The sequence below is a fragment of the Bipolaris victoriae genome (genome assembly GCF_000527765.1).
Source record: "Bipolaris victoriae FI3 unplaced genomic scaffold scaffold_0, whole genome shotgun sequence".
In the NCBI taxonomy this organism is placed as follows: domain Eukaryota; kingdom Fungi; phylum Ascomycota; class Dothideomycetes; order Pleosporales; family Pleosporaceae; genus Bipolaris; species Bipolaris victoriae.
Genome location: NW_014575392.1, coordinates 618036 through 645113, shown reverse-complemented (window position 1 = coordinate 645113; position 27078 = coordinate 618036). Strand labels below are relative to the sequence as shown.

Genomic DNA, 27078 nt, shown 5'->3' with positions numbered 1-27078 from the left:
CCTGAGTGTAGTTTCCGGATTACTGGATTCAGTGGTTCGTAGGAGCTCCAGAAATGGCCCAGCAAGTACGAATAGAATGGCTTATCAATCTCTATAAGCCTTTTTTCTGACACATGAGCCTTACATATGTCCTGAATTCCATACGCCTGCGATTTGTCGAAGAAAGAATGGAGTCCTGTCGGCGTCTCAGAACTGCATAGACTTGTTTCCATCCATTCTGACGAGTTGATCATTCGTTCGAGTCGCATACGGGTTTTTAGATACTCCTTGTCTGTATCAGCAGACATGAACATGTCCAAAGTCAGGTCCAACTGTTCGGCTCGCCAGTCATGGCCGTTCCTGGCCAAGCTCTCCTCTTCGACTTCCAGTTTTTCCCCCTGATACACGGCAGGTGTATTTTATGGCGCAAGTTTCATGATCGTGGATGCTTGTGGTTTCACAAGCGGTCTTCTCCTGCTTGGCGGATTGATGCTGTGTTGCTCCAGCATATTTTGAGGCATTGTGAGGTGTTTACTGCGTAAGGAAGCCACAAGGGGCTGCGAAAAGGGGCTGAACTATATCAGGCGACGGGCTACTTTCATATTCCAAGCTCTAACTCACAAATTTTGCCTGTATAGCTCCGGAAATTCGCATCTTTGGCGATGGTTAGTACACCACGCGCAGGAACGGGCTCCGTCCTGCAAAATGCACTGCCGCTGTTGAGCTGACCTCACCAACAAAGTAACAATTAGGCATAGTACAGACTCTTTTGCGGCGTGCCCGGCATAATGTGCATGCCAAAGTAGCCCTGCGGTATGTTCTTTTGTTTTTTTGTCCGTCAATATTTGGCGCACCTGAGTTGAATCGATCTGTCGTTACATCCATTTCAGAGGGTTATTAGATCTTGTGTTTTATAGGCTTCTTGAAAATATGAATTGAATGCCATAGAACAATCATTGTTACTGGAATTATTATTGGTTAATCGCAATATGGTGATGCAGTCATCTGCTGAAAGAGCGCTTGCCTAACTAGGGAAGAAACCCTCGGTAGTTGTATAAACCTGCCTCGGTTACTGCACGTTGCACCAATCATGAAAAAGATCAATCGTCATATATAAATAATGAATCGATTGTCAAAATCAAAGACACAGTTCAGCTCTGTTGCCGTGAAAGTGCAGCCGAGGGGATGGCCACGACGTCGCATTCGCTACCACTTGCGTACTAACATACGGGTTCAAATACTAAGACCTATACCACATTTTACCTTGCGCTACTGTGCGCTGTACGCCGCCCATCTCTATGGAAAGTCCAAACATGACGGCACCCCGCAGGCTTTGGGATCACCCAAATCCACAAACCACATGGATGTGGAGATTTAAGCAAAGTCTGGAGGATGCCACCGGATTAAAATTCCCGGTACATAACATGGGAATTGTAAGCGTCTGGAGAGCATTGCTGACCATATGACAGGTGTATGAAGATTTACATAATTATTCTGTCACCGATCGATCGGACTTTTGGCGTTTCACCTTCAGTTTTCTGTCCTTGGTCTACGAAGGCCCTATTCCCTCGGTAGTCGTCACTGAGACGGCGCGTATAGATTCCATACCAGAGTGGTTTTCAGGTGTGCACTTGAATTGGGCCGAGAACGTACTATTTGCTGGCAATGAGGCTGGAAAGCCTGTGTACTCCCCTGGGAAAGAAGATGGAAAGATTGCAATTCTGGAAGTCAAGGAAGGAATGACCCAACAAGTCCGACCCGTTACATGGCAGGAATTGCGGACCCGAGTTGGAAGACTTTCGCAGGCAATGCGAGCGCGAGGGGTTCATAAAGGAGACCGAATTGCTGTCGTTGCAAACAACTCTGTAGACACATTAACGGTTTTCCTGGCCACCACAAGCATCGGTGGTATCTTTAGCTCTATTAGTACTGACGTCGGAGCACGAGGTATCCTGGAGCGTCTCTCCCAGATTCGACCCAAATATGTTTTCGTAGACGACCGAGCCTTGTACAACCGCAAGGAGATCGACCTCCGCCCTGTAATGCAACAGATATGTCAAGGACTTCGCGAATTTACAGAGTTTCAGGGTGTAGTTGCCCTAGTGCGTTTCCCCGACAGGCCGGCCGATATCGCAGCCATCGCTAAATCCTACAAACTGGCGGATTTTCTTTCTGTCGCAACTTCGGATACTCTTATCTTCGAGCGATGTCGATTCTCAGATCCTTTCCTAATTGTATATTCGTCTGGAACAACTGGAAAGCCAAAATGCATCGTCCACTGCATTGGTGGCGTTCTTCTAAATGGATGCAAGGAGAGCCGACTTCATCGAAGTATTGACCACACTTCCGTCCATCTCCAGTATACCACCACTGGATGGATAATGTATCTTGTTTCAGTATTAAGCCTTGTCCTTGGGGCTAAGATAGTCATGTATGATGGTAGCCCCTTCGTGCCCGATCCAGCCAATCTCATCCGCTTGGCAAGCAGTACTGGAGTCACACATTTAGGCATTAGCCCCCGATTCTTGCAAACATTGCGCGAGAACAACATCTCACCACGAAAAGTTGCCGATCTGAGCCGCTTACAGACTCTTTCGAGTACAGGTATGGTACTGTCCGATTCCCTGTTCGAATGGGTGTATGATGAAGCCTTTCCGAGCACAATTCATCTAGACAACTCCTCCGGAGGAACAGACTTGGCGGGCGCATTCACTGCGGGAAATCCTCTCCTACCCTTGTATGTAGGGGGATGTCAAAGCAAAGCTCTAGGTCTAGCTGTGGAGGTGTTTGAAGCTGGGCAAAATACGGATGGCAGTATACAAAAGGGAAATTCTCTCCCGATTGGACAGGCTGGTGAGCTTGTGTGTACGGCTCCTTTTCCCAGTATGCCGGTAAACTTTTGGGGTAGTGGTGGACCTCGTCGCTACTTCGAGAGCTACTTCAGCCAATTCGACAATGTATGGACACATGGCGATTTCGTAATGGTCCACCCAACCACGAAGCAGATCATCTTTCTCGGTAGAGCGGATGGTGTTCTTAACCCAAGTGGCATCCGCTTTGGTAGTGCAGAGATATACGGAGTCATCGAGGCCAGTTTTGCTGATCAAATTGCCGACTGCGTTTGCGTTGGACAAAAGCGCGTTCAGGACACGGACGAAAAGGTTATTTTATTCTTGCTACTGAGACCTGGACATATCTTTACCAATAAGCTGGTGGATGAGATCAAGAGCGCGATCCGCAGACAATTGAGTCCACGGCATGTCCCACAGTTTGTATTTGAAACACCAGAGATACCAGTAAGTGCATTGGATAGAGCAAAATTTCAAAGCGAGCTTACCCGTCCCATAGGTGACATTCAACGGAAAAAAGGTCGAACTCCCAGTGAAGCAGATCGTTTCTGGAAACTCCATTACACCATCTCGCGCCATTGCAAATCCCAAGTGTCTTGATTACTATTATCAATTCTCCAAGGATGACGTATTACACGCTGCATCTCAACCTTCAGCCAAATTGTAGTGAGATGCGCTCAAAATTTCAGCGGAAACGAGCATACCGATACCGAAGCACGGTATTGTATATGAAAAATAAAATGTGTTCTTCTACCCTTTCCTTGGTAACGATTACCGAAATTCTAGATAATCTGAACTCATAAGAACACATTATGAACCAAGCTCAAGAACTTGGCTATGATAATGTCGAATTATGGAATAATATCTATTGGCTTTATTTCTCAGTCCATGGTTAAGTAATTCCCATAATGGTGATGTTGTATCATCTACTTCATCAACTCATCGTGGATGGTAAACCTAGATGGGGCCAAGTCAAGGAGCTTAATTACATCGACCTTGATCCCTTCTTTCTATACCTTCCATTCCGCGGTATACAGTATCATGGCCACGATAAAATGTCGTAGGATGAAAATAAGATATCGAATAGACTTTTGGTTCGCAATCGGTGCGTATTGAAGGTACTGATAGGTGGCAACTGGCAACAATATTTTTGGGGGTAAGAGCTGATTGAATTTTTCCATCTACGATAGCTATTTGGTAAATAGATATATGGCCTGAAAGATATGACGTCCAGCATTCTACACCACAGTATACATCATATGACACGACACAAGATATGACTTGAAGAGATCAGCGAACCGACCAAGGACATGTTTGAGTCATCAATTAGGACGATTGAACTCCATTTCAATCGCGTTTTGTTCCTCAGAACCAGTGGAACACATAACTTGCTAACATACAACCCTCTATCACAACTTTTCTGTACCCAGTCCTGAGGGACTGGCATTCTCGAGCGGTATTTTGGATCAGCCAATCCTCATCTTTTAGCCGCTTCAGATCACCTTTTACACGATCAACATGACTAAAGTCAGACTGTGTAGCACATCATGTGGTAATTGTTGGAGCTATGAAAATGGAAGACCAATATCCTACAAGAAAACTCAGCTGACTACAATTATCAAAGACGTTGAATAGCGCAGGCACTATTTATCCGATCAAAGTTATCGTTCAGCCAAGCCAATAGAATCACATCCCTTTGTGACATTGTCACACACCATATTGAAAGTTAGTCTCAACTTCGGAACTTCCGGGAAGCGAATGGCGTGCCAGCTACGACCTTTGTATAACTCAGCTTATTTTCCCCGTATTTAGTTACAATTTATAGTTCATCTGCATGGAAACAAATCAGTCCCGCTGCAGTTGCCGAGGCTACTCGGTGTTTGTAGTACGCAGCTTTGGTTCCTCGGCAGTTCTTGCAATGCTAACTATAACGTCATGCTTTACAGCATTTAAACCAACATGGGAACCCTTATAGTATTCTCATCATACAAACGGAAAGGAAATGAGCTATAGTCTTTGTTCAATCGCAATAAGCGGTACAATCGTAGATGACGAGCCTCCGTTACGATGAGCTACCAGAATCTGCGGTTATCAGTGGGTCGCGACTTGACGCTATCAATGGGTGGAATTAGGATTGGATACCATAACCTAAAGAGACCGGAGATAAGGCGTTTACCGACAAACCACCATCGTTTGCGGAGTAACATTGCCCGCGACCGTCATGTTCGGATCATGGAGGTTGGACCACGGGATGGCCTCCAGAACATCAAACAGTTGGTACCCCAGGAAGTCAAGACCGAGTTGATCCAGAGTCTCGCAGAAACTGGGTTGCAGGAAATCGAGGCAACATCGTTCGTTTCGCCAAAATGAGTGCCTCAGCTCGCAGATGGACGGGCCGTACTTCAAGACGCGCTACAATTTGCGAAGTCGAGAAAGTTGTCGGAACCCTACCTCCGTTTCCCAGTTCTCGCGCCAAACATGAAAGGCTTGGAAAATGAAGGACTGCCGGCGCCGATGAGATTGTGGTTTTTGCATCCGTCACCAAAGCCTTCAGCAGAGCAAATCAAAATTGTACAGTAGACGAGGCTATCTCTCAGGCCAGAGTTGTAATCAAGGAAGCACTTGCCTCTGGTATCAAAGTCAGAAGGTAAGCACATACACATACTCCTTAAACCCTTATTGAAGAACGGAGATGGATCATGCATTTAGCAATGACAATATGACAGCGCAATTTCCTGTGTTTTCTCGGACCCATTCTCGGGGCCTACGGCCCGTAAAGATGTCCTGGAAGTAGTGCAACAATTTCTTGAAATGGGATGCTACGAAGTCGGACTGGGAGATATGCTTGGTGTTGGAACACCTAAGGACACGCAAAGTTTGCTTGAAGTCCTTCTCCAGGAGGTTCCTGCACATAGACTTGCTGGGCATTTTCATGACACATATGGACAGGCTGTAGCGAATTCGTACAAATCCTATGAGATGGGCATTCGGACCTTTGACAGCAGTGTTGCTGGCTTGGGTAGTTGTCCCTGCGCTCCTGGAGCTCGAGGCAACGTTGTTACGGAGGACCTTATTTACACCTTCGAAAAAGCCGGTGTGAAGGCTGGAGTGGATCTTGAAAAATTGGTCGATGTTGGGCAGTGGATTTCCAAACGCCTCGGCATTCCGTATGGAAGCAGAGCTGGTGCAGCAATCGCTCCTAAGAGGACGCAGACTCAACGCTCTCCGCCACGAAAACATTCTCCTACAGAGTCGAGCGTGCCAAGATCGTGGCAGGTGGTGGAGGATACAAGAGAGTACAGGATTCCTCGTGCAGGAACAGCGATGAAGATCACCCTAACTCGCCCCAAAAATGGCAACGCGATGACAAGCACCATGCTCACAAGCCTAAAGAAATTCCTCAAGAACTTGCACAAAGATCCGACAGTATACCATGTTGCACTTGAGTCGGAGGGTAAGTATTTTTGCACAGGTATGGATCTGAGTGGAGGCACCAACACAACAGATATGACAGGGGAATCAAATTACTACGGACAAGTGGCTGCTTTCTTTGAGGCTATTGATCATGTACCACAAACCACCATCGCATTAGTTGACGGCCCGTGTTTTGGAGGTGGTGTTGGCTTAACTTTCGCATGTGATGTGCGCATCGTTTCCCCGAAAGTCAGGTGGACGTTGAGTGAAGTAAAAATTGGGGTCAGTCCAGCTGTTATCTCCAAGTTCATCGTACGTATATGGGGAGCCTGAGTGGCGCGGGAAGGAATGCTGTCGGGTAGGGAAATCAAGCCGGAGGAGCTCTGGCGCGTAGGCGCAATCCATACTGTCACCGCAGAAAACGAGACTTTGGACGACGCACTCAATAAGTATCTGAACCAGCTTGCAAAGTGTGCCCCGGTCAGCAGCGGTCAACAAAAAGCTGACAAGATATGCGTGGGTCGCACCGGAGACTGAGTCGCACACTTCCCTCGTCAAAAAAGCATTCCATTGTATGGTGGCTGATGGTGGAGAAGGACAACACGGAATGGAGCAATTTCGTCTCAAGAATAAGGATATAGACTGGCAGAAGTTCTGGAATGGGTCAAGCCCATTCAAATATCCAATATACGGCAATCCAGGCGATGGTTCAAGGTAGATATCTCTTGACCAATCTCAAGGACATGAGTCTGAGAATGGAAGGGGTTTGATTCTCTTTCTGATTACTTCATCATAGTTTTCAAGCTTTAAATCAGACTTGTGTTTGTAAGACTGCTTCTACTAGTATGTTCAGTTACGAAAAAATGAAAAAGCATAGCCCTTCTCTACACGACTGCAGCCTTTCTAAGTTTTTCTATCTCGTCAGTTTCTAAACCGAGCTTATCAAGTATCTCAATGGTATGCTCTCCAAGTACTGGAGGTGGAGTTCTCAAACTGGCGGCCGTCTGGCTGAACTTCACTGCTGGCCCAATAACCTTAATGCGACCAGTTTTCACGGCCTCTGTTTCCATCTCAGCAATCATGTCTCGTGCCGCAGCTTGAGGATGCACAAACGTACTCTCCATGTTGTTGATTGGAGCAGAAGGCAGTGATTTATCCTGGAAAAGCTTCGTCCATTCACTCGTCGTCTTCGTCTGAAAGGCGGTATTGAACATTGGCGTGAGCAGTTGGCGATTTTCGACTCGCTTTGGGTTTGTCGCAAAACGCTCGTCCTTGATAAGCGCTTCAAGGTCCAAAAGATGGCATAGGCTAACGAATTGCGCGTCGTTTGTTGCGCCACACCCCAGGTATTGGTCTTTGGTTTTGAAGGCATCGTAAGGAACAATACTGGGATGAGCGCAGCCCCATCGTTGTGCTTCGATGCCAAGATTCAACCAGGCAAGGCCGACATTGGTGAGCAAGCTAATTTGCGTCTCAAACAGGGACGCATCGACTCTCTGGCCTTCGCCTCTCTTTTCACGAGCATGCAATGCGGCGAGAATAGCGCCATGCAAATACTAAAGTCCGGTGGACATGTCAACCATGCCAATTCCAGGTCGTACTGGCGGTCCGTTGTGCTCGCCCGTAACGTGCAGAAGACCAGCTTCTGCGCCAGCTATATGATCGTATCCTCCTCTATGTGCAAATGGACCAGAATTTCCATATCCTAACGTCTCGTGTCAGGTCTCACAGATGTTGCTTTAGTCCTGAAGATGACATGTGAGAAGAAATATTCACCTGAAATGCTTGCATATATGAGTCGAGGGTTCACAGCTTTCAATTTGTCATACACAAGACCTAAACACTCCATAGTTCCCGGTTTGAAGTTTTCCACACTATATGGGTCCTTAATTAGTCGAACGCCATACGATATCCCAAGCAGTTATCATATGTCGCTGCCATGGATCAGAGTCACTCACAGTACATCTGTTTGTTTTGCGAGCTCGAAAAGAATTTTCTTCCCTTTCTGATTCTTAAGATTGAGAGTCATTGACTTTTTATTGCGATTTACCGATGTAAAGTAGTTCGACATGGTTTGAGCAGCCGATTGCCACGTTGGCCCTTCGCCCTTCACGGTCCAATGCCTGGTGTCATCCTACCCAATTCGGTCATTCTTTGCAAGGCTGAAATCGAAATTCACGCATGTATTAGATAATAATCTTACCCCTTTACCAATTGTTTCGACCTTAATCACCTCCGCGCCGTAGTCTGCTAGGATTTGCGTACAAAACGGGGCCTGATGACAACAATTAGCTTAATGCGACGGCCTCACTAGCCATTATTAAAACGCACCGCAAGTACTCTTGAGAGATTCAGAACCTTCAGACCTTGAAGTGCACCAGCGTTGTCTGTAGTATTTGGATACCGAGTGGAAGCTGTGCGAGCAAAACACCGATGTTTGGAACTACCGCTGGTCCATTCTGCCAATACTTTAGTTAATCCAGTTACTTTCCTCTTGGAGTTGTATATCGTGGGCAACATTGTAAAGGGAAGATACTTGGGCTAAACTGCATGAAAATCGCGTTGTGGTTCACCAAAATATGATTTTGGAGGGCCATACTTGCATTCGGACCTCGGAAACGATCAAACCTAAGGGCTGTGGTATGATGAGATCATGAGAATAGTATATTGAATTACCTCGGTATATGTCAAGATGTGGAAAACCGTGTGCGCTTGTGAGGAATCGTACCGACCGATCACAGATGTTCTCTACCAACCCCGCACATGGGACTTCAATTGTACGTTCGAGGGCAGTAAAAAGACACGAACAACTCGATCTAATCTTATATTCCCATTTGCTTTGTTATATCAAAGAATTCTAACGAGCATCTGGTGCAAATGCTTTGCTACAAGGACTTTATCCGTCCATACTTGACAATATTACTAATGATCCATTGCTAGTCTCCTCTGAATCCAAGAAAAGCGGTCCTCCGCCAGAAACAATCAATAACTTCTAGGTAGCCCCAATACTCGCTGACTGATATAATTCCTAATCATTTCACCACTGATCGGAGCGATCCTCGATGATGTGGCTTCCCTCAGATAACGTTCGACGTGATACTCCTTTGCGTAGCCCATGCCGCCGTGAGACAATACTGCTCGTTCAGCAGCTTTGAAAGCAGCCTCTGAAGCTAAGAATTTTCCAGAATTAGCTTGTTCGCCACTTTCGTAGCCTTGGTCGTGCAAGCGTCCTGCAAGATAGAGCATTAGTCTTGCAGCTTCCAGATTCATCCAGCATTCTGCGAGTGGGTGTTGAATTCCCTGGTATTTACCAATGGGATTACCAAAAACCACACGATCTTTTGCATAGTTTGACGCCCGACGAATAGCAGCGAATCCAATGCCTAATACCTCCGCGCCTACTAGCACCCGCTCGGCACTCAGTCCATGCATTATCATCTTGAAACCATCGCCTTCCTGTCCAATTAGATCCTCGGCTGGAACTTCCCAGTCTTCGAAGAAAAGAGTATTGCTATCGACCGCATTGCGCCCCATTTTTGGAATCTTCGTAACTTCTACTGCATTCCGATCGAGATCAGTGTAGAACAGGGAGAGACCTTGGCTAGGTTTTGAACATTCTTCAAGTGGTGTTCTGCGTACGAGTATCAAAATCTTTTCCGCAACTTGAGCTGTAGAAATCCAGATTTTTGAGCCTTTCAAGATGTAATGATCGTCGTTCTTCTTTGCGGTAGACTGCAGCTGTAAATTATTCAGTCCTGTATTAGGCTCTGTGACACGAAAGCACGCTCGCTCTTTGCCTTGAATGAGTGGTACTAGCCATCGTTTTTTCTGCTCTACCGTGCCGAACTTCGCGACTGGCTCCAGTCCAAAAATGTTCATATGGACAGACGAGGCGCCATTCAGCTATAGTCTGCAGCATGATGGCCGCTTCCGAGATGCCAAGGCCTGATCCTCCATACTCTTCTGGAAGACAAATGCCAAGCCAGCCGTCTGATGCTAGATCGTTGTAGATTTCCCACGGGAACAGCTGGTTGTTATCTCTTTCCATCCAGTACTCATCAGGGTACTTTGAACATATCTTAGCGATGGCCGATCGGACTTCTTATTGCGCAGTCGTCCATTCGGGCAGTCCTGTCGGCAGATATTCAGCACCTTGCGCGTGAATCTGCCATTTGGTGGATGTTTGCAGATGGTGCCATGGTCTGGCAAAAGCTGCGATTCGTACTGATCGAGTAATCAACCCGCAAGACGACGTTGTAGCCGCACGAAGAAGCCGTTAATGCATATTGAAGGCGAGTTCACGGCAAATAAGATACGTGTGAAAACCTGATGGCTATGTTTTGACCGAACAACTTTGGCGATCGTCGAGCAGGATGTACTCCCTTGATAATGTAAAGAATTATTCACGAAACAGGTACCACGATCATAGAGCGGGTTTAACTGATTATTCGTAGAGTTATTGAGACCGTTGCAGCTCTTACATACTTTGCAGTAAGGTGACTATTGAAAATGCCTTGAAATGTTCTGCGCCACTCATGAGTGCCGGCTTCAAGTCAATGAAGTCCAAAAGATCGGACAAAAGATCTGAACTGGATAGCAACGAGCTCACGTGGCCAATGCAGAAGATATAGAGTAAATATAGAATTTGGGGGAAGCTTAGGACTCACGCTGGTTAGCTCAATTTTGTGAAGACAAAGCAAGCGGAACGTTGAGTCGGTTTCTTGAGCTGGACGGCTTACTTACCTTACGCCCTGCCTCAAGCTCGGTTGCTGAGCCTGATCCCATCCGCTCCGTGCCTACGCTGCACAACAAACAAGGTTCAGAGAAGCATTATTGAAAACTGCAAACCGATTAACCCTATGCAGAGTTTCATAGTTTTAGTCTCTCGTGTCGCGAGATCCCTGAAGCACACGATAGTGCCTGAATGTACGTAAAGTTCATTACCACCGTCAAGCAACGCCGGAAAGTGCAAAGCGCGCCTAACAGATTGCTCTAATTCCCTGTAAAGAACAAAGTTTAGAATTCTTATGGCAATCTCAACGTAGCGTACCGATTTCCATTGGTTTCACAAGCAGTAGTGCCCATACACTCCCTTCGTGCACCACTATGGTCCCGCCCTGCTCCGCCCACGCCGATTACTACATGAACAACAAACTCTTATCACCACCTGTCGCTATCACCGCCACCATGAGACTCTCGCACGCCACAGTTGCTGTCATGACCTCTTCCTAGCCATGGCCTTGTATCCTGTCTCCGATACTCAAGCCGCTTCTCCCAAGGCCTCCTTCGACTAAGCTACTCTGTAAAATAAACACCTAGACCACACTGAGTCCAGATGTTTTCGGTATCACCTCTGAACGTTGCCTGATCGAACTGAAACATACAAAGTGAATTCTGATCCAATTTTACCGTCCAAAAAACGCCGCAGCTAACACGAGAAGTCACACTGCAGTCTTGAGAAATCAAAAGATACGCGTTACGTAAAAGAGAAGAAAAGGAAAAATAAGAAATGTTGATTAACTCAAACTTCACAACGCTCAACCTGCGAGACTTTGGACTCCCTTTTCAACCGGGAGCGAAATGCATTCCAAAATTCCTTCCCCCGGGCAAACTTACTACGAACAATGTTCTTTAATTTTCTAAGAGATTGTATACTCTTGCGCTTTGTCCTTACTATCAGGGCGTCTTCGTCGAAGATCTGATGCCACTGGGCTTTCAAGACCGTCTCTCTGATCGAGAGGTGCCTCTTGAATTCTATGCCGTGGTCATAGCGGAAGGACTCGAGATCCGGGGTGCGCAAGGCCAGCGGCATGTATTTGTAGCCTGAAGGGCCGGCTGACAGAGGTGTGTTGTCATCGGGTTGGAGCTGGAGCGGGGTGGGAATGTGTGGGCGTTTAAGATGGGGTTCATCGGGTACATCAACTTCGGATTGGTAGTTGAAGTAGTCATGGTGACTAGTGAATGATTGCGATAACACTTGATCTTCTGCCTCGGTGCTGCTAATTGGTGCAACGCAGGTTCCATACGCACTATGTCCATGTGGAATACGAGCAACGATCGGAAACGTGTTTCTGCGGGCCTGGCCCACCTTTGGTTTCAGTCGTGGCATGCTTCCAAAAACAACGCGCGCCAGATTCAAATGTTTCTTGCATCAGAAAGATGCGTCAGAGGGAGATATTTGAAGTTTATAGTTGGTAGGGTTGAAGGCTGGCTCGGAACCTCTGTTACAGCACATGGTTATCAAGGAAAGTTCTAGGACATTGTTTTTTTCACAAGGTACTATTCAGTTTATTTAGGTATCCAAAGGTGATTCCAGATTGCATGAGAATTACTCAGGCATCATGCCTGCGCAAGAGATTAGCTGCCACGCTTTCACTCGATGCGTCCAATCGTTCCGACGTATACCCACTCGCCATCTTCTTGTATTTGCCACGGACTTGCAAATGTCTGAATCTTCTCGCCGGACTCTGATCCCATATCGAGATACCATTGTCCGGCGATTGCATCCCACCTCCAGTCTTCCCAAGCACCCAGCCTTTCTGCAGCGTCATTTGGCATCAAGTTTGTTCCAGCCATGCTTACATGTTCCCAGACGCCTCTTGCTTCGTTCAGTTTCCATTGGGACAGGTAGATATACGCGTTTTGAGTAGGTAGGAATGTGTAAAACTCGTGCCATGCGGGATCCCAAGTCCAGGAGTAGGCTGACAACGTTTGTTGGGGGGTGCGCTGGTTGGCGGAAGCCGTGGAACCGATCATGTTGCGAAGAATGCGAATTGTACTCGAAAGGTCTTCAAAATCGAGAGCGGTTGGCAATGGCGCATCCCAGGATGTTGGTGGTGGATGCCATTTACCTATCGCACGAAGCTGTCTTTCTAATCTTAGAGTCTCTTCGAAAAGGCTCTCCAAATGGGTTTTGGTCTCCTCATCAGCAGCTGAAAGGCTACCGACTATTGCCAATTCACCACTCAGTGCTAGGTCATGTGGTATACTCTGGAAGACATTTTGACGCTTGCTTTCTACATCCTTGATGAATTTTCGTACGATAGTCTGAAGGATAAGGACCGCCTCTGTCAGCTCTGGCCCATGAGTTTTGTCGCTTGTCGACGTCATCAGGCTCTATGTGATGTTTTATGACGGAAACTACCACAGCGTTCTTATTAGATGCCAGCGGTAACTCAGTGCAGGATACGTGCTATTGGAGTAGTATTGGGCGATTTGTTGCACACAACAGTGTTTACAACGCTTGGTGCATGCAGCCGACTTTCAGCCATTGTTGCCACCATCTGGACTCACCTCCCGATATAGACGTTTCGAGTATGGACCTTCGAACTTAAAATAACTCAAAAACCCTTGGCTTCAGTCGTTCCTTGAAGAGTGTTTCACATGAGCAGTATTGGTTTACAAAGAATTAATGTTCAGCGCGTCTCAGATGTTACACAGATCTTCGGACGAATGATTGCGTCATAACCTTATCGCCGCAGCACGTGGCACCCCACCAATCACTTACTACATATAAAACGTATAGCATAAAGCATGGGTACTATAGCATGTACACAGCGTGCAATGCGGGGACTCTTCGGCCGGCTCAAGTCATGGGACCACGACATCCAACAGGACGACCAAAGTTTTTCCTGCTCCTCTCAATACAATCTAGTAACGTTTCAGGCGTAGTATTGTGTTGTACGTACCCTCCGAAGGATCATACCACGCACCTAATCCAGCATCTGTAAACGCCTTACTTGGCAATGAACAGCGTAAATCAGCACTACTGTATATACTAAGCGAATTAGGGTAGATTTTACGTGGAGTTGGATGCCGCTCTCCCGTTACCGAGATGTAGCGCTTACATTTCAAGGCACCAATAATTGCACCTTGTAGGGTAGATACGCAGGTCCGCTGGGTAAAAGGCACTCAAGTTCCTCTTCCCCAGCAACTTTTAGCTTTCATCCCGCCTCTTGAACCTGGTCCTGGAACAAGCGTACTAACATACGTTAATTTGTCACGTGATTTCTTGGTATCATACCAGCTCGCCATGAATGCATACACTTTCCCACCACTAAACAGTACATCTTCTTCTATATCATGGAATACATGCCTACCACAGTTTGGCTTGCCCCCAAGCCTAGAATGCGCAACATTCTCGGTTCCCATTGATTGGGACACGCCCTATGGCGAACACTTTGATCTTGGGCTCGTCAGGCTACCCGCAGCGCCTTCAAATACAACATCCAAGATTGGTTCCGTATTCATCAACCCAGGAGGCCCCGGTTCACCAGCATCATCGCTAGTATCATTAATAGCGATAAGCGCATTCCCAGGCCAGACCCCCCAACTTCGGCCTGCATTTGATATCATCGGGTTGGATCCACGCGGTACTGGTATGAGCCATCAGATAAAGTGCGACCCAGCAATTTACGCAGAAGTTGTATCACTATTTCCTCAGACAGAAGAGGAGTATGCTGCACTTGCCAACAAAAACAAGAGGTTGGGAGAATCATGCCGTGAGTTGACGGGACCACTGCTTGAACACGTCGATACCATCAGCGCAGCAAAAGACCATGAAGCTGTTCGCATAGCACTGGGCAACGAGCCGATAAATTTTGTTGGATTGTCCTATGGATCTCAACTGGCTGCACAGTACATCAGTTTGTTTCCCGACAACGTCCGCACTCTTGTCCTTGATGCCATATCACAGCACTCGCAATCTGAAGCGGCAGATGTCTTCATCGGCGCGTCGTCTTACGAGCTTGTCCTACAACACTTCTTCGCGTGGGCAGCTACTGGTGAAAACTCGCCGCTTCGCGGGCAGGACGTGAAAGCACTGTGGCTAGATCTACTTGCCAACGCAAAGGAAACACCGATACCCGCACCATCCTGCGACGACATCACTTGCCGAGCAGCTGTAAGCGACGAGGACATTCTCTTCAATGCGCAAGGCCACCTGAACTTCCCTGGGGCAGGAATAGGCCTGGGTGCGTCCTGGGAGCTTCTCGCGTCGGCACTGTTCAATGCTTCGCGCGGCGATGCAACTGCCCTGTCAACATCATCTGCAAGCCCCGAGGTCTTTTCCCGGCTCGCGATTCAATGCCTGGACTGGGATCGCTCGGATTCGCTTGCAGAAGTCAAGGCCAAGATGGAAATGGCTAATGCGTATTTTGATCTTAACCGCGGCGCAAATCACAGATGGGCTGCGCAACACGCGTGTATCGGATGGCCTGTTCCAGTGAAGAATCCACCTCAGAAATTAGATGTCAAGTCGAATACCACTGTGCTCATGGTGACGAGCACGGGAGACGCTTCTACAGGAATTCCATGGGCGGTGGGTATGTTGGAGGAGATTAAAAACTCAGTGTTGGTAGTCCGCCAGGGTGACGGGCACGGAAGCTTACCACTGGGCGGAGAAGCGGGCGACATAATCGTCGAGTACCTGATCACGGGCAAAGCTCCGGCACAAAGATTCTTGACGACGAAATCATGAAGGCAGCAAAGTAGATGGAATGGATACACATTAACGCTATGAACAAGTCAATCTAGTTCATCGTTCATGACGACCATTGAGAACCTTGCAGACAACATCTGACAGAACAAGACGTGAGAAAAAGGGCGTCCGTAAACGTAGCCCAAAGTGTGATTGAAAAGAGGGGTAAAAAGAATTGTAAGTCAGGGTATATACAGCTGCTCTGCCCTGGTATGTTCCCAAAAGGAGTCCTTCACTTGCACGTTTACAACAGAAGAGCGGCGACGGCACCGAGACCAGCAAGAGCGCTGCCGACCTTGATGCTGGAAGCAGCACCAGTGAACTCAGGGATGGGAGCGCCAGTGCCGGTAGGAGCAGCGGTACCAGAGACGGCAGGAGGAGCACCGCTGATGACGGTGGAAGCCTCGGGAACCAGGGGAGTGCTGGTGGGGTAGACAGCAACAGTGGTTGGGTAGTAGGCAGAGCCACTGAAGGGAGCAACAGGAGTGTGGCCCAGGGTCCTGGAAGGTGATTAGCAAGTGTTTTGGAAGTGCTGTTGGTATGATATGAGCCTTACTTGGTGACAGTGACGGTGACCGGGGCGGCGCAAGTCTCGCTAGCAGCCGGGTACTGAGCAGCAACAGCTGCGACGAGAGAAGCGGCGATGATGGTGAAACGCATTTGGCTTATTGTTCTTTTTCTTGGTTGTAGAAGAAATGGGTATAGAACGAAAAAGAGTAGTTGAACGTGAGAGAGATGCGTTGCTGTAAAGAACGTGGGTAGTTGTTTCAAAAGAGTGACTAACAGTAGTGAATACTATTGATTATGTGGATGTTTGGATGGTAAGAAGAAGCAAAGGTATTTATAGGCGAGGCGTAGAGGCGCTCTTATACATGCCGCATATTAACAGTAGATGAAGGAGACCAGTGGATTGATGTATATGGGGCGCACCAGCCTTGCTTGGGATCGACTATGCCGGTTCATTTCCTCCGTGTCGGGGTATGGATTGGATAGAGTCTCATTGCACGAGCCACGGAGCGCAGGGTCAAAGGGTCGAAAGCTGGGGTGATAACGGAGATTAGGACGACGATCCATGAGCGACAGCAGCAATGGTTGGATGGTGTATTTTCTCAGCGGTGGGACTATGGTGGAGTGAAATGCGCATTGCTCCATCTATGCTTGTAGTCATGCGTGCTTTGGGGCGTTCTTCTTGCCATCAGTTTCGAAGTTACACAATGCCATGTGCAGTGCATAGGTAGTATTGGCCCTTGTTAAACACGAGCAGTGTTTCAAAACATGGTGCAATCATAACCAGCAACCAAGACAGCCGCTTGTGGATAGATTAACCTCTCATCTTGATAGGAGCGGCACGAGATTATCACGCGCTTCTTGGCCGCCATCTGAGACGTTGGTGGGGCCCTGGCGCTAGCCGGATTCGCTCTAACGCATTCTGGAGAGATATGAAGGTACCGTTCGATTGCGTACACTGTCACAGTATAAGACAACACCCAAGCAGCCGACTGCCGACGTCATGTCCGGCAATGAGCGGTAGTGCAGCAAACTCCCGTGAGATAGTCAGGAGTTTGCCGGAGAGGCAGCAGGTCAAAGATTTTGCGCAACGTAGAAAAAAATTTGTATTTGCTAAACTTGGCATGGTTATAGTCCTGGGGTATTGCTCTACTAATAGCATCCTCAGCCATGTCGCCGTTGCGCCGACCCACTTCATGCGAGTGTCTAAGTACACCTGCAACGCCAAAGGTCGCCCTGAATCCCACAGCCGACTATAGAGACACTCCGCCTCACTTCACTCTTCCCATAATCGGGTCAGGAGGTGCATCTTCCGCAATAGGCTCTGCAGCCTTTGCTTTGACTGCATTCAACATGCCCCTATCGAAATCATCTCTGGTCCTCAACACAGCTTCGACCCAACTAATACTGACATCCCGGTAGGCAGACTTGAACTGCACATAAACAAACTGAACCTGGGACTTGTCGCATTCAAGCAAGTTGAGAAATTCTTGCACAGCACGCCATCGCTGCATGATGTCTGCGCCCTGCTCTCCGTACGACCTGAAAAACTCAAACGCAGTGAGGAGATCGTCTTTCATCTTGGCTCCGAATTGGTCCGTTCTCTTGAACTTTGCACCCTTGTTGCGTACGGCTCCCAGATACTGTACGAGCAGCTCATCGGCAAGGGAATCGATAATCAGGTCACGCAGCGAGCGGTGAAGCTGTCCCTCGAATTCAGCAAGATAGTCTCTGAAGGTCAAGATGATGGATGCCATGTCTGTTCTCGAATACCACTCCGGCGTAAAGAATTTGGTAAAGATGGGCTTGAAGTCCGTCAGGAAGATTAGCTCGCAAAAGGTTTGTATACAGTGCGACGAAATGTCAATGTACCCGTTCTTGACTTCGTCAATATTCTTGGACAACTTGTCAATCATGTAATCTTGCGAAACAATGGGCGTTACTTCGCGCTCAAAGACGCTCAAGAATGAAGCACGGCCACTGCCGTCTAGGTCGTCATCAATGCATATAATTTGGTCGTTTGCGAGTGCAACGAGCCATTCTTGGAAGACGGGCACTCCATCCCCATCAAGCGTAGGATTGGCACCGACATATTTGGCCTTCTCTTCGTCTATGAGCTGAGTCCATATGCGCTGGCGTGAAATCAAAGCGCGGAACATGGCGTCTACCACACCGTCGGCCACGTCAGGACGCTGACTGCTCGCTGCGACGCCAATGTTTTGGCTGAACAGCGTCCAAACATCTCCCAGCGATCTCGTCTGGTAAATGCCATCGGGATTGATCTCATATGCAGATCTGTCCTGATCCAGGAAGCTTTTCCTATCTTGGCTGTTGATGCGCTCCATATATTGGTCCACTGCCTGGATGATGACTGAGCGATATGTGCGAATCAGTTCGGCACTACGGTTATCAATAACGTGCGGTTGCAGCTGCTCTTCCGAGAAACCGAGCTTCTGCATTTTGGTGTAGTACTTGTCCACCCAGTTGATAACACCAAGCAGGTACTGTGGTCCCAAGGCCTCGTCATCAGCGAAACTCATCAGGAAGTCGTGCATCTGGGTGTGGTAAATGTTGGTATATGTCTCAAAAATCTTCCACTTCTTGGGCATCAGGTTAACCATGCCTAGCTTCACGGTGTTGAGGTTGTTGAAGTACCACTTGAAGTACTTTTCAATCTTCTCGGGGTCCTCCATGAACTTTTGTCTCACTTCGTCCATTTGTGCCTTGCAAACATATTCAATCGACGTGATGAACTTCTCTTTGTATCCACGGAGCTCCTTGGGACCTTGAGCAATGGATTTGAAGCGCGAGGCAAGGTCTCCAAATTCTCTCTGAGCATCCTGCAAAGCCTTGATCTTCTTGTCCGTCTTCTCCTCCTCCTCAACGACGACAGCCAGGCGCACTACCATGCCATCGTTGCCAGCCTGGACCAGCTCAATCAAGTTTATGCAAGCCTCACCAACATGCCTGTCAAACCACTCGACGACGTCGTCCAATCGCGTAAAGAGATCTTGTACTGTGACACCGCTTTCAAGGGTGAGGTTGTCGATGAGCTCCGTGGAGCTGTCGCTGTTCTTGATCTGCCCTATAGCCTCGTCACGGATGTCGCGCAGCTGCGTCAAGCCGTAGTGTACCTGCAGTAGGTTGGGCTGGTTGGCAGGATCTTGGGCATCTTCTTCCAACAGCATCTCGAGGTTCTCCAGGCGCTGTGCGAAGCTCTCGATATCGGTTCGCATCTTCTCGACCGACTCAAAGTTCTTGTGTGTCTGGGCTACCAGGTTGATGTGGGGAAAGTCCTGGATCATGTTCTGGGCCTCCGCACACAGCTTGTCAATCTTCATCATCTCCTCCTTGATCAGGTTGACGGTCCGCTGTCCCTCAGTAATGCTACTCATGCCCGATTGAGTCAGCTCCAGCTGCTCCTTGAGGCCATGGCGCAGCTGACCATCGACAGCTGCCTTCTTGCGGGTGAATTCGGCCTTGAGGGCAGGGATCTTGTCGAGGTCCTCTGGGTGTCGTAGCAGCTCAGCGAGCTTGACTGTCGCGGACTCGACATCGCCCATGGTGCTGAGCGGTGGTGGATTGGGGCAGGCGTGCGCCCATGCCCATGATAGGGTGAAAGTCGCGGGCGGTGCGGGCGGACGGCAGACAGCGGGTGGTGGTTGCGGTCTTGGTGTATGGTGTGTGTAGTTACATGTGTGTCGTGTTCGTGTTGGGGTTCGGAGGTCCAAGGCGTGTGAATGGACGGCTGCAGTCAAGACCTAGCGCGTCCGAGCCCAAGTTTCCATCCCCCCCAGTGCCCCCCTCCCCGCGCCACCACCACGTTGTCGACAAACTATTCCACCCACACTAGAAGCCATGGCTGACGAAGAGTTGAACCTCTACGACGAAATCGAAATCGAGGACTGTTTCTATGATGAGACACTGCAAATCTATCACCACCCATGTCCCTGTGGCGACCGTTTTGAGATTTCCATTTTCGACATGCGAGACGGCGAGGATATTGCGCGTTGCCCCAGCTGCAGCCTGATGATTAGGATTATATTCGACCCCGTATGTGCCGGGCTTGTTCCTTGTGAGTCATGACATTGCTGACATTGCGCAGTCCGACCTTCCCCCGGAAAACGACGACGCACCGCAGAGTGTTGCCATTGCCGCCTAGAGTTGCATCTTCTCGATCTACAAATCACCCGCGGAGACTTTTACCTTTTTTTTTCAGGCCTTGTCCTTGCATGTATTGTGGTGTTACATTTCACGGCGTTTGGGACAACATGCGCGCATAACAATTTTGGACTTGTCGCTACTTGGCTATGGACTACCCATTCCCAGGACGTGCGGCCTGAGCAGCGTGCTACAGCAAATGTCAGTGACCATTTTCTGCTCCATCAGCGCGGAACCTCGTCATCAACGCTGACATCAACACCCAGCTCCTTCCTTAGAATCTCAGTCAGCGAGGTGCCGTCTCGCAAATATATCCAGTCTCCAATACCGCATCCTTCCTTTTCGCCCATACCTTCTTGGGACACGACCCAGTCGAAACGCTTTGGTCCAGATATTGGGGAGCTGAGCCAGATTTGCTTGTTTGGGGGTTGCTTGTTCAAGACAAATGTGTTGCTCTGAGATGTAACTTCGAGGACGCCAGACTGTTCATAGACAAAAGCAAATTAGCAATCAATTCAATGCCGATGCATGTGCATAAGGCCGACATACTGAGTAATCCACCTCAATGGCTGGGTCGTTCTCTTGTGCTTCCTCAAGCCTCTGCTGCAGCTCGCCCAGGTAATGGTCTGCGCGCTCGTGGAACTCTTGCATTGAGATGTCGGTCGCTTTGACTGGCGTTTCTTGGGAGGGAAGCTCTGGTGGCTTTGGGTCTTCGGAGTCCGGCATGATGCTCCGCAGGCTGGCGGATGCATGCAAGGGACGGAAGCATGTTGTGTTGGTAGTAGCTGGAGCTCTGCCGGCGATGACGCGACCAACAGGCAATTGGTCGCGAAGCGGCGAGCGCAGGGCACGACGAGCGACCAAGCTGGCGAAGCGAGTGGCTGCTGGTCTCATGATGAGATGTGAATTGGATTGTGCACAAGAAAGACGAGTATAAGAACAGTAATAGTACAGTATAGTGTACAATGCTTCGTGGTGGTGGAGCAAGCGGCAGGAGCATGGACCCCCTCCTCGTCCTGCTCGCCTACGTATGTGGTGTGCTACTATGTGCGAACGTCCCCGCATCTGCAGCAGGCGGGGACTCTCACCAACCAACTGCCACGACTCACCGCCGACCGCATCCCATCACCCACCACCCATCGCTCGTCGCCATCATGATCAACGCCGTCCTGGTCTTCAACAATGCGGGACAGCCGCGGCTAACAAAATTCTACACCCAGCTGGTATGAGCACGTGACCTTTACCGTCACCTCCACCACCATCTGCCTGCTTGTGCGCCGCTAAACCAACAACGCGTAGGAGACCAGCGTCCAGCAACGCCTCATCTCCGAAATCTTCACCCTCGTCGCCAATCGTCCTAATTCAGCATGCAACTTCTTGCCGTGAGCCGCTCTCCATGCCTCCTTTTTGCCCTCCACAACCTGAGCTAATCCCGCTCCAGCCTTCCTCCGCTCCTCGCCAGCAGCTCCAAATCCTCGACTCCTAGCACCCCGCACAACGACACGCCCTCGCTCGTGACCTACCGCCACTACGCGACCTTGTACTTTATCGTCATTTCCACTTCTACTGAGTCGCCACTCGCCCTTCTTGACCTTATTCAAGTCTTCGTACAGGCACTTGATGGCCTCTTTGAGAATGTATGCGAACTGGACCTCATCTTTAATTTCGAGACACTGCACGCCACACTGGGCGAAATGATTGTCGGTGGCGTGGTCGTCGAGACACAGCTTGACAAGGTCATACACGCAGTCAGAGCCCAAGGCAGAGTCGCCAAAAGACCAGTAAATGAAGGAAAGAATCTAGGCGGTGGGGGCGGCGGTGGCGTTATGGGCGGTCTCACATTCGCTGGGCTGGGGCGGGGAGATGGTATTTGGGCTGGACGTTGAAGACCGGGAAACTAGACCCTTTCCAATGCCTACTTTCAACTATCCAAACAGCGACACCTGCCACCTTGGTATCATGCCGAGACTACTTCTTATCGGATACGACTACAAGCCCGACTCGGCGTTCAAGCCAAGCGTGCCTGAACACGTTTACACCCTTTGGTGTTGCCTTTTGTCCCTGAGGATTTGCCTCTTCGTCGGGGAAACGAGGTTCCGCGCTATTTACAATGTACCCCGAGTTTTGTTTCGAGCATATCAGTGCAATGCTTCGACAGTGCAGTTGCATTGTTTCCGGCGGATTAATCTGGGAGTTTCTCCGATCTGTCAGAAACCTGGTAAACGTCAGGGGTTCGGTAGCAATCGAAACCCAAGCGCTTATAATCTTTGCCGAGCTAAGTTTAATTGAAACAAGCTTCGGTCTAATAAAGGATGGTGCCTTCACATCTAAAAACCCCTTCATATAATATGCCTTGCGGCAGAGAAAAAATGGAGAAGAATCGCTCCAATGAATGGCTAGATGTGTCTATTTCCGCTCGTCCTGATTGCTGGACTGTTTCACAGCGATACTGGGCATGCGAAACAAGCTTCCCTTGGCGCACGTACCTTCCTATTCACAACAATGTCTATAAGAGCCGCACTACTTCCACTACCCTATGAATCACCAAACTATACCTATCACTCCTTCAATCCAACACCATGCGTTTCCTCTCTATCGTTTCCAGCCTTTTGTCCGTAGCCGCAGCCGCGACTATCGGTAAGCGTGCTGTCACTCCTGGTACCCTCTCCCAGGTTACCAGCGGTTTTAGCGCACCTACCAAGGCAGGCTTCTTCATCTATGTTCCCAAAAAGCTTGCTGCCTCGCCAGGTCTCATTGTTGCCATCCATTACTGCGGTGGTTCAGCCCAGGCATACTACAACGGTAGCCCCTACAAGACCCTGTCTGAGCAGTATGGTTTCGTCGTCGTCTACCCAAGCTCGCCTCAATCATGCTGGGATGTGAGCAGCAAGAAGACACTCACCCATAACGGCGGTGGAGACTCCAACTCCATTGCCAACATGGCCCAGTGGGCTATTAAGCAGTACAAGGTGGACACCAACAAGGTCTTTGTTACTGGCTCCAGCAGTGGTGCTATGATGACGGTACGCCATTACCCTTTGCGCTTCTTAAAACCCCTGTTACAGTACTAACGTCAACACAGAATGTTATGGCTGCAGCCTACCCCGAGCTCTTCAAAGCTGCCATTGTTTACAACGGTGTGCCCGCCGGTTGCTTCGCGTCCCCATCTGGTGCCGTTGCTGCCTGGAACAGCGACTGTGCTCAGGGCAAGGTCATCAAGACACCTGCTGCGTGGGCCAAGATTGCGACCGACATGGACCCTGGCTACTCCGGCCCTCGCCCCAAGATGCAAATCTACCACGGCAACATCGATACCACCCTCCGCCCCCAGAACTACCCCGAGACAATGAAGCAGTGGGCCGGTGTCTTTGGCTACAACTATGACAAGCCCCAGAGCGTTCAGCAGAACACCCCTCAGAGCGCTTTCACCAAGACCGTCTGGGGCCCCAACGTTCAGGGTATCCTTGCCGCCAACATCGGACACACTGTCCCTATCCGGGGTGCCGACGACATGAAGTTCTTTGGCTTTGCCTAAGAATGTGCGTATTTGCCGCAATGTTCACTGTAAACAATTCTTCAGGAGATTGAACAGGTTTTTGGGTCGCATCACCATGGGCCAGTCATTTGAGGCCTGCTCCCAAGGAAGCTTCGACTGTAAATATTTATCGTTTCTCTGAATAGTTCATTGTTACGCATTGGATGCGGACAATGGCTATTCAACCCCGTACATAAACTGAAATGTCAACTCGATGTTGCAAAATCACTTTTTTCCCGATTTCACAGTGATCCTGAATCTTTTTTTTACTGACTGAAACCTGATATTCATATCAAATATCCTATGATCCTTTAGTTTCTCTAACAAAAGCCCAACTAAGCACCATCCAAACTATCAAAACTAAACTTACTCCCAAGCCTCAGTCCCCCAACATCCTCATCTGCCGAAAACCTACTACTACCCCCATACCTACCCATATTATGATACCCCACCCGCATCGACCCGCCACTCCCCCTATTCTCCCTCCCTCGATTCCTAGCATAATACTCATCAACATCTCTCCTTGAACTCACACGGCGATACGCACTGTCATCACGTCGGCTCCGCGGCCACGTCTCATACACATCATCGTCACTACTGGAATCAAACACAGAAGCTAGTGCTTTCCGCGTTGCGTTTTTTACCTCTGAGATTTGCACGCGGTGGGCGTGCGGGAGGCGCTGGGTTTGGTAGGGGGTTGGGGGGAAGGGGGGTGGCGGGTAGGAGGATGAGGACAAGGAAGAAGAAGAAGAGAAGGAGGGGGTGAAGGTGTAGGAGGAGGTGTAGGAGGAGGAAGAAGAAGAAGGAAAAGAAGAAGAGGAAGGAGGTGGCAGGATGTGTTTTTTAGCCAAGTGCCATTCTAGATGGGATGTTTCTTGTTGTCGTTTTAGGTACTTGTATTCGTCGCTGGGAAGGCCGCGAGATGGGGGTGAGGTGGGGTAGTAGGCTGGGGTGTTGTAAGAGGGCATTGTGGTTTTGTCTGTGTGGTGTGGATGTGACGATAATTCGACTTTTTTCGTCTGGTAAGTTTGTCTTGTCTGCTCTGACTTTCTGTCAGCCTGGGTGACTTTCTGGTATGATTGGAGATCAGATGGAGATAATTTAAATATCAGTAAGAGGACTCGGTGGGCGTGGTTGAGGCGAGACATTGTTTTTGCACTGTTTATCGTGTGTGTGTGTGTGTGTGGATAATGTGAGGATGGGGGGGGTTTACAGTGTATATGGATGGAGATGGCAGAAGTTTATACAGGCTTGGTTGGGTGGGAGACTTTGAACAGAAACATGATGAGTGAAGTGTTTGAATTCAGACGTTTTTGTGACAACTTGTGAGATTACATTCATCGCGCGGGTATTCTGTTCAGTCTAGATAACTAACATGCATACATAATTTTAAGACCAACTAATTACGCCTTCTTAATCCCATAATGCCTAACCACGCATTTTAAGTACTTCTTCAGTCCCATTGCCCTTACTCCCCTCCTTACCAATGGTCGTGCATCATCATTCAGATCTGTCTTTGCTTCCTCATGCACAGGGGCTATGGGTAGCAAATCCTGCGAGGGTAAAGGATAATATGGGAAATCGTCGTCGTGGATAGTTTGCAACCTAGTTTTAACTTCTGGCCCAAAAATTGGCTCTTGATCAGTTACGGACTGATGCTGTCTACCATGTGTCTGGGTACTTTCCCATTGTGTATGTGACTCGGGCTCGGCATAGAGATCGAAATCGTCTGGTAGAATATCGCTCATCCTTGCATCTGCAGATCGCCAAGTTCCTCGGTCATTTTCTGGAGTACTACCTGTTGAAGTGGATAGTGAATTTACTGAGGTATCTGATGTATTGACAGTTGCCAAGGCACCTCTACAGTAAAAAGGTTGAAGTATGGGAGAATCTGGGCGGAAGCTTTCTTCCGAGGGGGTAGGACTGAGTAGGAATGTTTGCTTGACTGGAGATTGGGTTCCTGTGATGCTAGCGAAGACTCGTTTGGAAAGATGCAGGAGGTTGGACGGAAATTCCCGAAGATCAATGTTCGATGTCATTTTCAGTCTATTCAGGGAGATATTGTGGGAAAAAATGGATGTGGTAATTACAGTGGAAACGTAGCACTGAAATTGTTTGCGAAATTGGTGTTGCGTCAGATATCAAGATCATAAGCGAACAAATTCAGAATTTTGTTGTTGGATCCATATCACCTAATATGAGCCAAAAAGTGCAACTGTTCAAAGACACTGTTAACAAGTGAACGTTGTGGGAACAAAGGGTTGAACAAGATATGCGAACTGTGCAGTACAGCAACAAAGAGACGCTCCGTGCTCTACAAAAGAAATCGTATGTCAGAACACACAAGTCGACACACATTGTACTTGATGTTCACAATTGAGAACAAATAATGTAGTGTATATGGTAAAAGACTAGGTCTGGTAGCCTATGGTGTTGATCGTATGTGGAATAATTAGTCATGCTGATGAGTTGTGCCAATTGTATTGGTGTTGTGCAGAACAACATTCTTCTTTACTAACAGACTGGGTTTCGACCAAACGTATGAATTTCTCTAACCACTGCAAAGTGAGGGAAAAAAAAATTCAGCGACAGAAAGTATTTCAATCCAAGAATTGCATACTGGAACCGAACTACAAATAACATCACGTGATATCAAAAGTATGGGCGGCTAGTAAGCCCCCCAAAAATGCCGCAGAATGCGGTGAGAGTATTTTTGGGCTTATCAAAGCGGTCAGTTTACGGGACGATCGAAGGAATCTGGTTCAAGATAATGCGTCGGAGTACCGCAATGTGGTGATTAGTGTTAAAAGACGAGCGATAGGGCGCGCTGTAGTGAACGAGCGAAGCTGTGGTTGAGGCCGTTGATTGGACAATGATTTTCTACGCACAACTGAAGTGCGTTCCTTGGCGTTACTGCCTTGACTAAAGAAGTAGTCGCTCTAGCATCTTTCGTAAACCAGAGAATAGAATATGGTGTATACTATAGCTTTACTGAGTTGCGTACTGAATTTTTCAAAGGCCCGAAGTTTGGAACCGTCCTGTATTGGGGTGCGTCCCAGGTCCAAGGGATTGACATAACTCTCTGTCAAGTACAAGTTCCGTTTACTCTCGAATCGGCCCATTGGACGGAATTCTGACATCACATGACCCCTCTA

The 27078-nt window shown here is 48.6% G+C and overlaps 15 protein-coding genes across 15 annotated transcripts; 6 read left to right on the top strand and 9 right to left on the bottom strand.

The window, feature by feature from the left end:
* Positions 1–1292: 1292 nt before the first annotated feature.
* On the top strand, positions 1293–3495 carry COCVIDRAFT_21621 (hypothetical protein; the record flags this gene model as incomplete). The annotated part of the gene is made up of 3 exons (XM_014707077.1): positions 1293–1394; positions 1449–3275; positions 3328–3495. 3 exons carry the CDS (start codon positions 1293–1295, stop codon positions 3493–3495), a joined length of 2097 nt encoding a protein of 698 aa, XP_014562563.1.
* A 1565-nt stretch (positions 3496–5060) lies between these two features.
* Positions 5061–6575, top strand: COCVIDRAFT_21620 (hypothetical protein; the record flags this gene model as incomplete). The annotated part of the gene is made up of 3 exons (XM_014707076.1): positions 5061–5179; positions 5329–5475; positions 5555–6575. 3 exons carry the CDS (start codon positions 5061–5063, stop codon positions 6573–6575), a joined length of 1287 nt encoding a protein of 428 aa, XP_014562562.1.
* Positions 6576–7126: 551 nt separating this feature from the next.
* Positions 7127–8762, bottom strand: COCVIDRAFT_32638 (hypothetical protein; the record flags this gene model as incomplete). Its single annotated transcript, XM_014707149.1, has 6 exons — positions 7127–7753; positions 7823–7947; positions 8019–8116; positions 8201–8376; positions 8446–8517; positions 8574–8762. 6 exons carry the CDS (start codon positions 8760–8762, stop codon positions 7127–7129), a joined length of 1287 nt encoding a protein of 428 aa, XP_014562635.1.
* Positions 8763–9224: 462 nt separating this feature from the next.
* Positions 9225–10779, bottom strand: COCVIDRAFT_32637 (hypothetical protein; the record flags this gene model as incomplete). The annotated part of the gene is made up of 3 exons (XM_014707148.1): positions 9225–10100; positions 10132–10343; positions 10728–10779. 3 exons carry the CDS (start codon positions 10777–10779, stop codon positions 9225–9227), a joined length of 1140 nt encoding a protein of 379 aa, XP_014562634.1.
* A 984-nt stretch (positions 10780–11763) lies between these two features.
* On the bottom strand, positions 11764–12351 carry COCVIDRAFT_83476 (hypothetical protein; the record flags this gene model as incomplete). Its single annotated transcript, XM_014707292.1, has 1 exon — positions 11764–12351. The coding sequence occupies one exon, from the start codon at positions 12349–12351 to the stop codon at positions 11764–11766; it is 588 nt and encodes a 195-aa protein (XP_014562778.1).
* Positions 12352–12614: 263 nt separating this feature from the next.
* Positions 12615–13352, bottom strand: COCVIDRAFT_11073 (hypothetical protein; the record flags this gene model as incomplete). The annotated part of the gene is made up of 1 exon (XM_014707007.1): positions 12615–13352. The coding sequence occupies one exon, from the start codon at positions 13350–13352 to the stop codon at positions 12615–12617; it is 738 nt and encodes a 245-aa protein (XP_014562493.1).
* A 702-nt stretch (positions 13353–14054) lies between these two features.
* Positions 14055–15720, top strand: COCVIDRAFT_83721 (hypothetical protein; the record flags this gene model as incomplete). Its single annotated transcript, XM_014707291.1, has 2 exons — positions 14055–14116; positions 14442–15720. The coding sequence occupies 2 exons, from the start codon at positions 14055–14057 to the stop codon at positions 15718–15720; spliced, it is 1341 nt and encodes a 446-aa protein (XP_014562777.1).
* A 244-nt stretch (positions 15721–15964) lies between these two features.
* COCVIDRAFT_83501 (hypothetical protein) lies at positions 15965–16380 on the bottom strand (the record flags this gene model as incomplete). The annotated part of the gene is made up of 2 exons (XM_014707290.1): positions 15965–16220; positions 16277–16380. 2 exons carry the CDS (start codon positions 16378–16380, stop codon positions 15965–15967), a joined length of 360 nt encoding a protein of 119 aa, XP_014562776.1.
* Positions 16381–17498: 1118 nt separating this feature from the next.
* COCVIDRAFT_83662 (hypothetical protein) lies at positions 17499–19790 on the bottom strand (the record flags this gene model as incomplete). The annotated part of the gene is made up of 1 exon (XM_014707289.1): positions 17499–19790. The coding sequence occupies one exon, from the start codon at positions 19788–19790 to the stop codon at positions 17499–17501; it is 2292 nt and encodes a 763-aa protein (XP_014562775.1).
* A 295-nt stretch (positions 19791–20085) lies between these two features.
* On the top strand, positions 20086–20389 carry COCVIDRAFT_83830 (hypothetical protein; the record flags this gene model as incomplete). Its single annotated transcript, XM_014707288.1, has 2 exons — positions 20086–20280; positions 20333–20389. 2 exons carry the CDS (start codon positions 20086–20088, stop codon positions 20387–20389), a joined length of 252 nt encoding a protein of 83 aa, XP_014562774.1.
* Positions 20390–20612: 223 nt separating this feature from the next.
* COCVIDRAFT_83752 (hypothetical protein) lies at positions 20613–21282 on the bottom strand (the record flags this gene model as incomplete). The annotated part of the gene is made up of 2 exons (XM_014707287.1): positions 20613–20870; positions 20938–21282. The coding sequence occupies 2 exons, from the start codon at positions 21280–21282 to the stop codon at positions 20613–20615; spliced, it is 603 nt and encodes a 200-aa protein (XP_014562773.1).
* Positions 21283–21542: 260 nt separating this feature from the next.
* COCVIDRAFT_21612 (hypothetical protein) lies at positions 21543–22274 on the top strand (the record flags this gene model as incomplete). The annotated part of the gene is made up of 3 exons (XM_014707075.1): positions 21543–21611; positions 21688–21770; positions 21830–22274. The coding sequence occupies 3 exons, from the start codon at positions 21543–21545 to the stop codon at positions 22272–22274; spliced, it is 597 nt and encodes a 198-aa protein (XP_014562561.1).
* Positions 22275–22967: 693 nt separating this feature from the next.
* Positions 22968–23923, top strand: COCVIDRAFT_21611 (carbohydrate esterase family 1 protein; the record flags this gene model as incomplete). Its single annotated transcript, XM_014707074.1, has 2 exons — positions 22968–23411; positions 23471–23923. The coding sequence occupies 2 exons, from the start codon at positions 22968–22970 to the stop codon at positions 23921–23923; spliced, it is 897 nt and encodes a 298-aa protein (XP_014562560.1).
* Positions 23924–24258: 335 nt separating this feature from the next.
* Positions 24259–25071, bottom strand: COCVIDRAFT_11067 (hypothetical protein; the record flags this gene model as incomplete). Its single annotated transcript, XM_014707006.1, has 1 exon — positions 24259–25071. One exon carries the CDS (start codon positions 25069–25071, stop codon positions 24259–24261), a length of 813 nt encoding a protein of 270 aa, XP_014562492.1.
* Positions 25072–25326: 255 nt separating this feature from the next.
* On the bottom strand, positions 25327–25962 carry COCVIDRAFT_83689 (hypothetical protein; the record flags this gene model as incomplete). Its single annotated transcript, XM_014707286.1, has 1 exon — positions 25327–25962. The coding sequence occupies one exon, from the start codon at positions 25960–25962 to the stop codon at positions 25327–25329; it is 636 nt and encodes a 211-aa protein (XP_014562772.1).
* Between the last annotated feature and the right edge of the window lie 1116 nt (positions 25963–27078).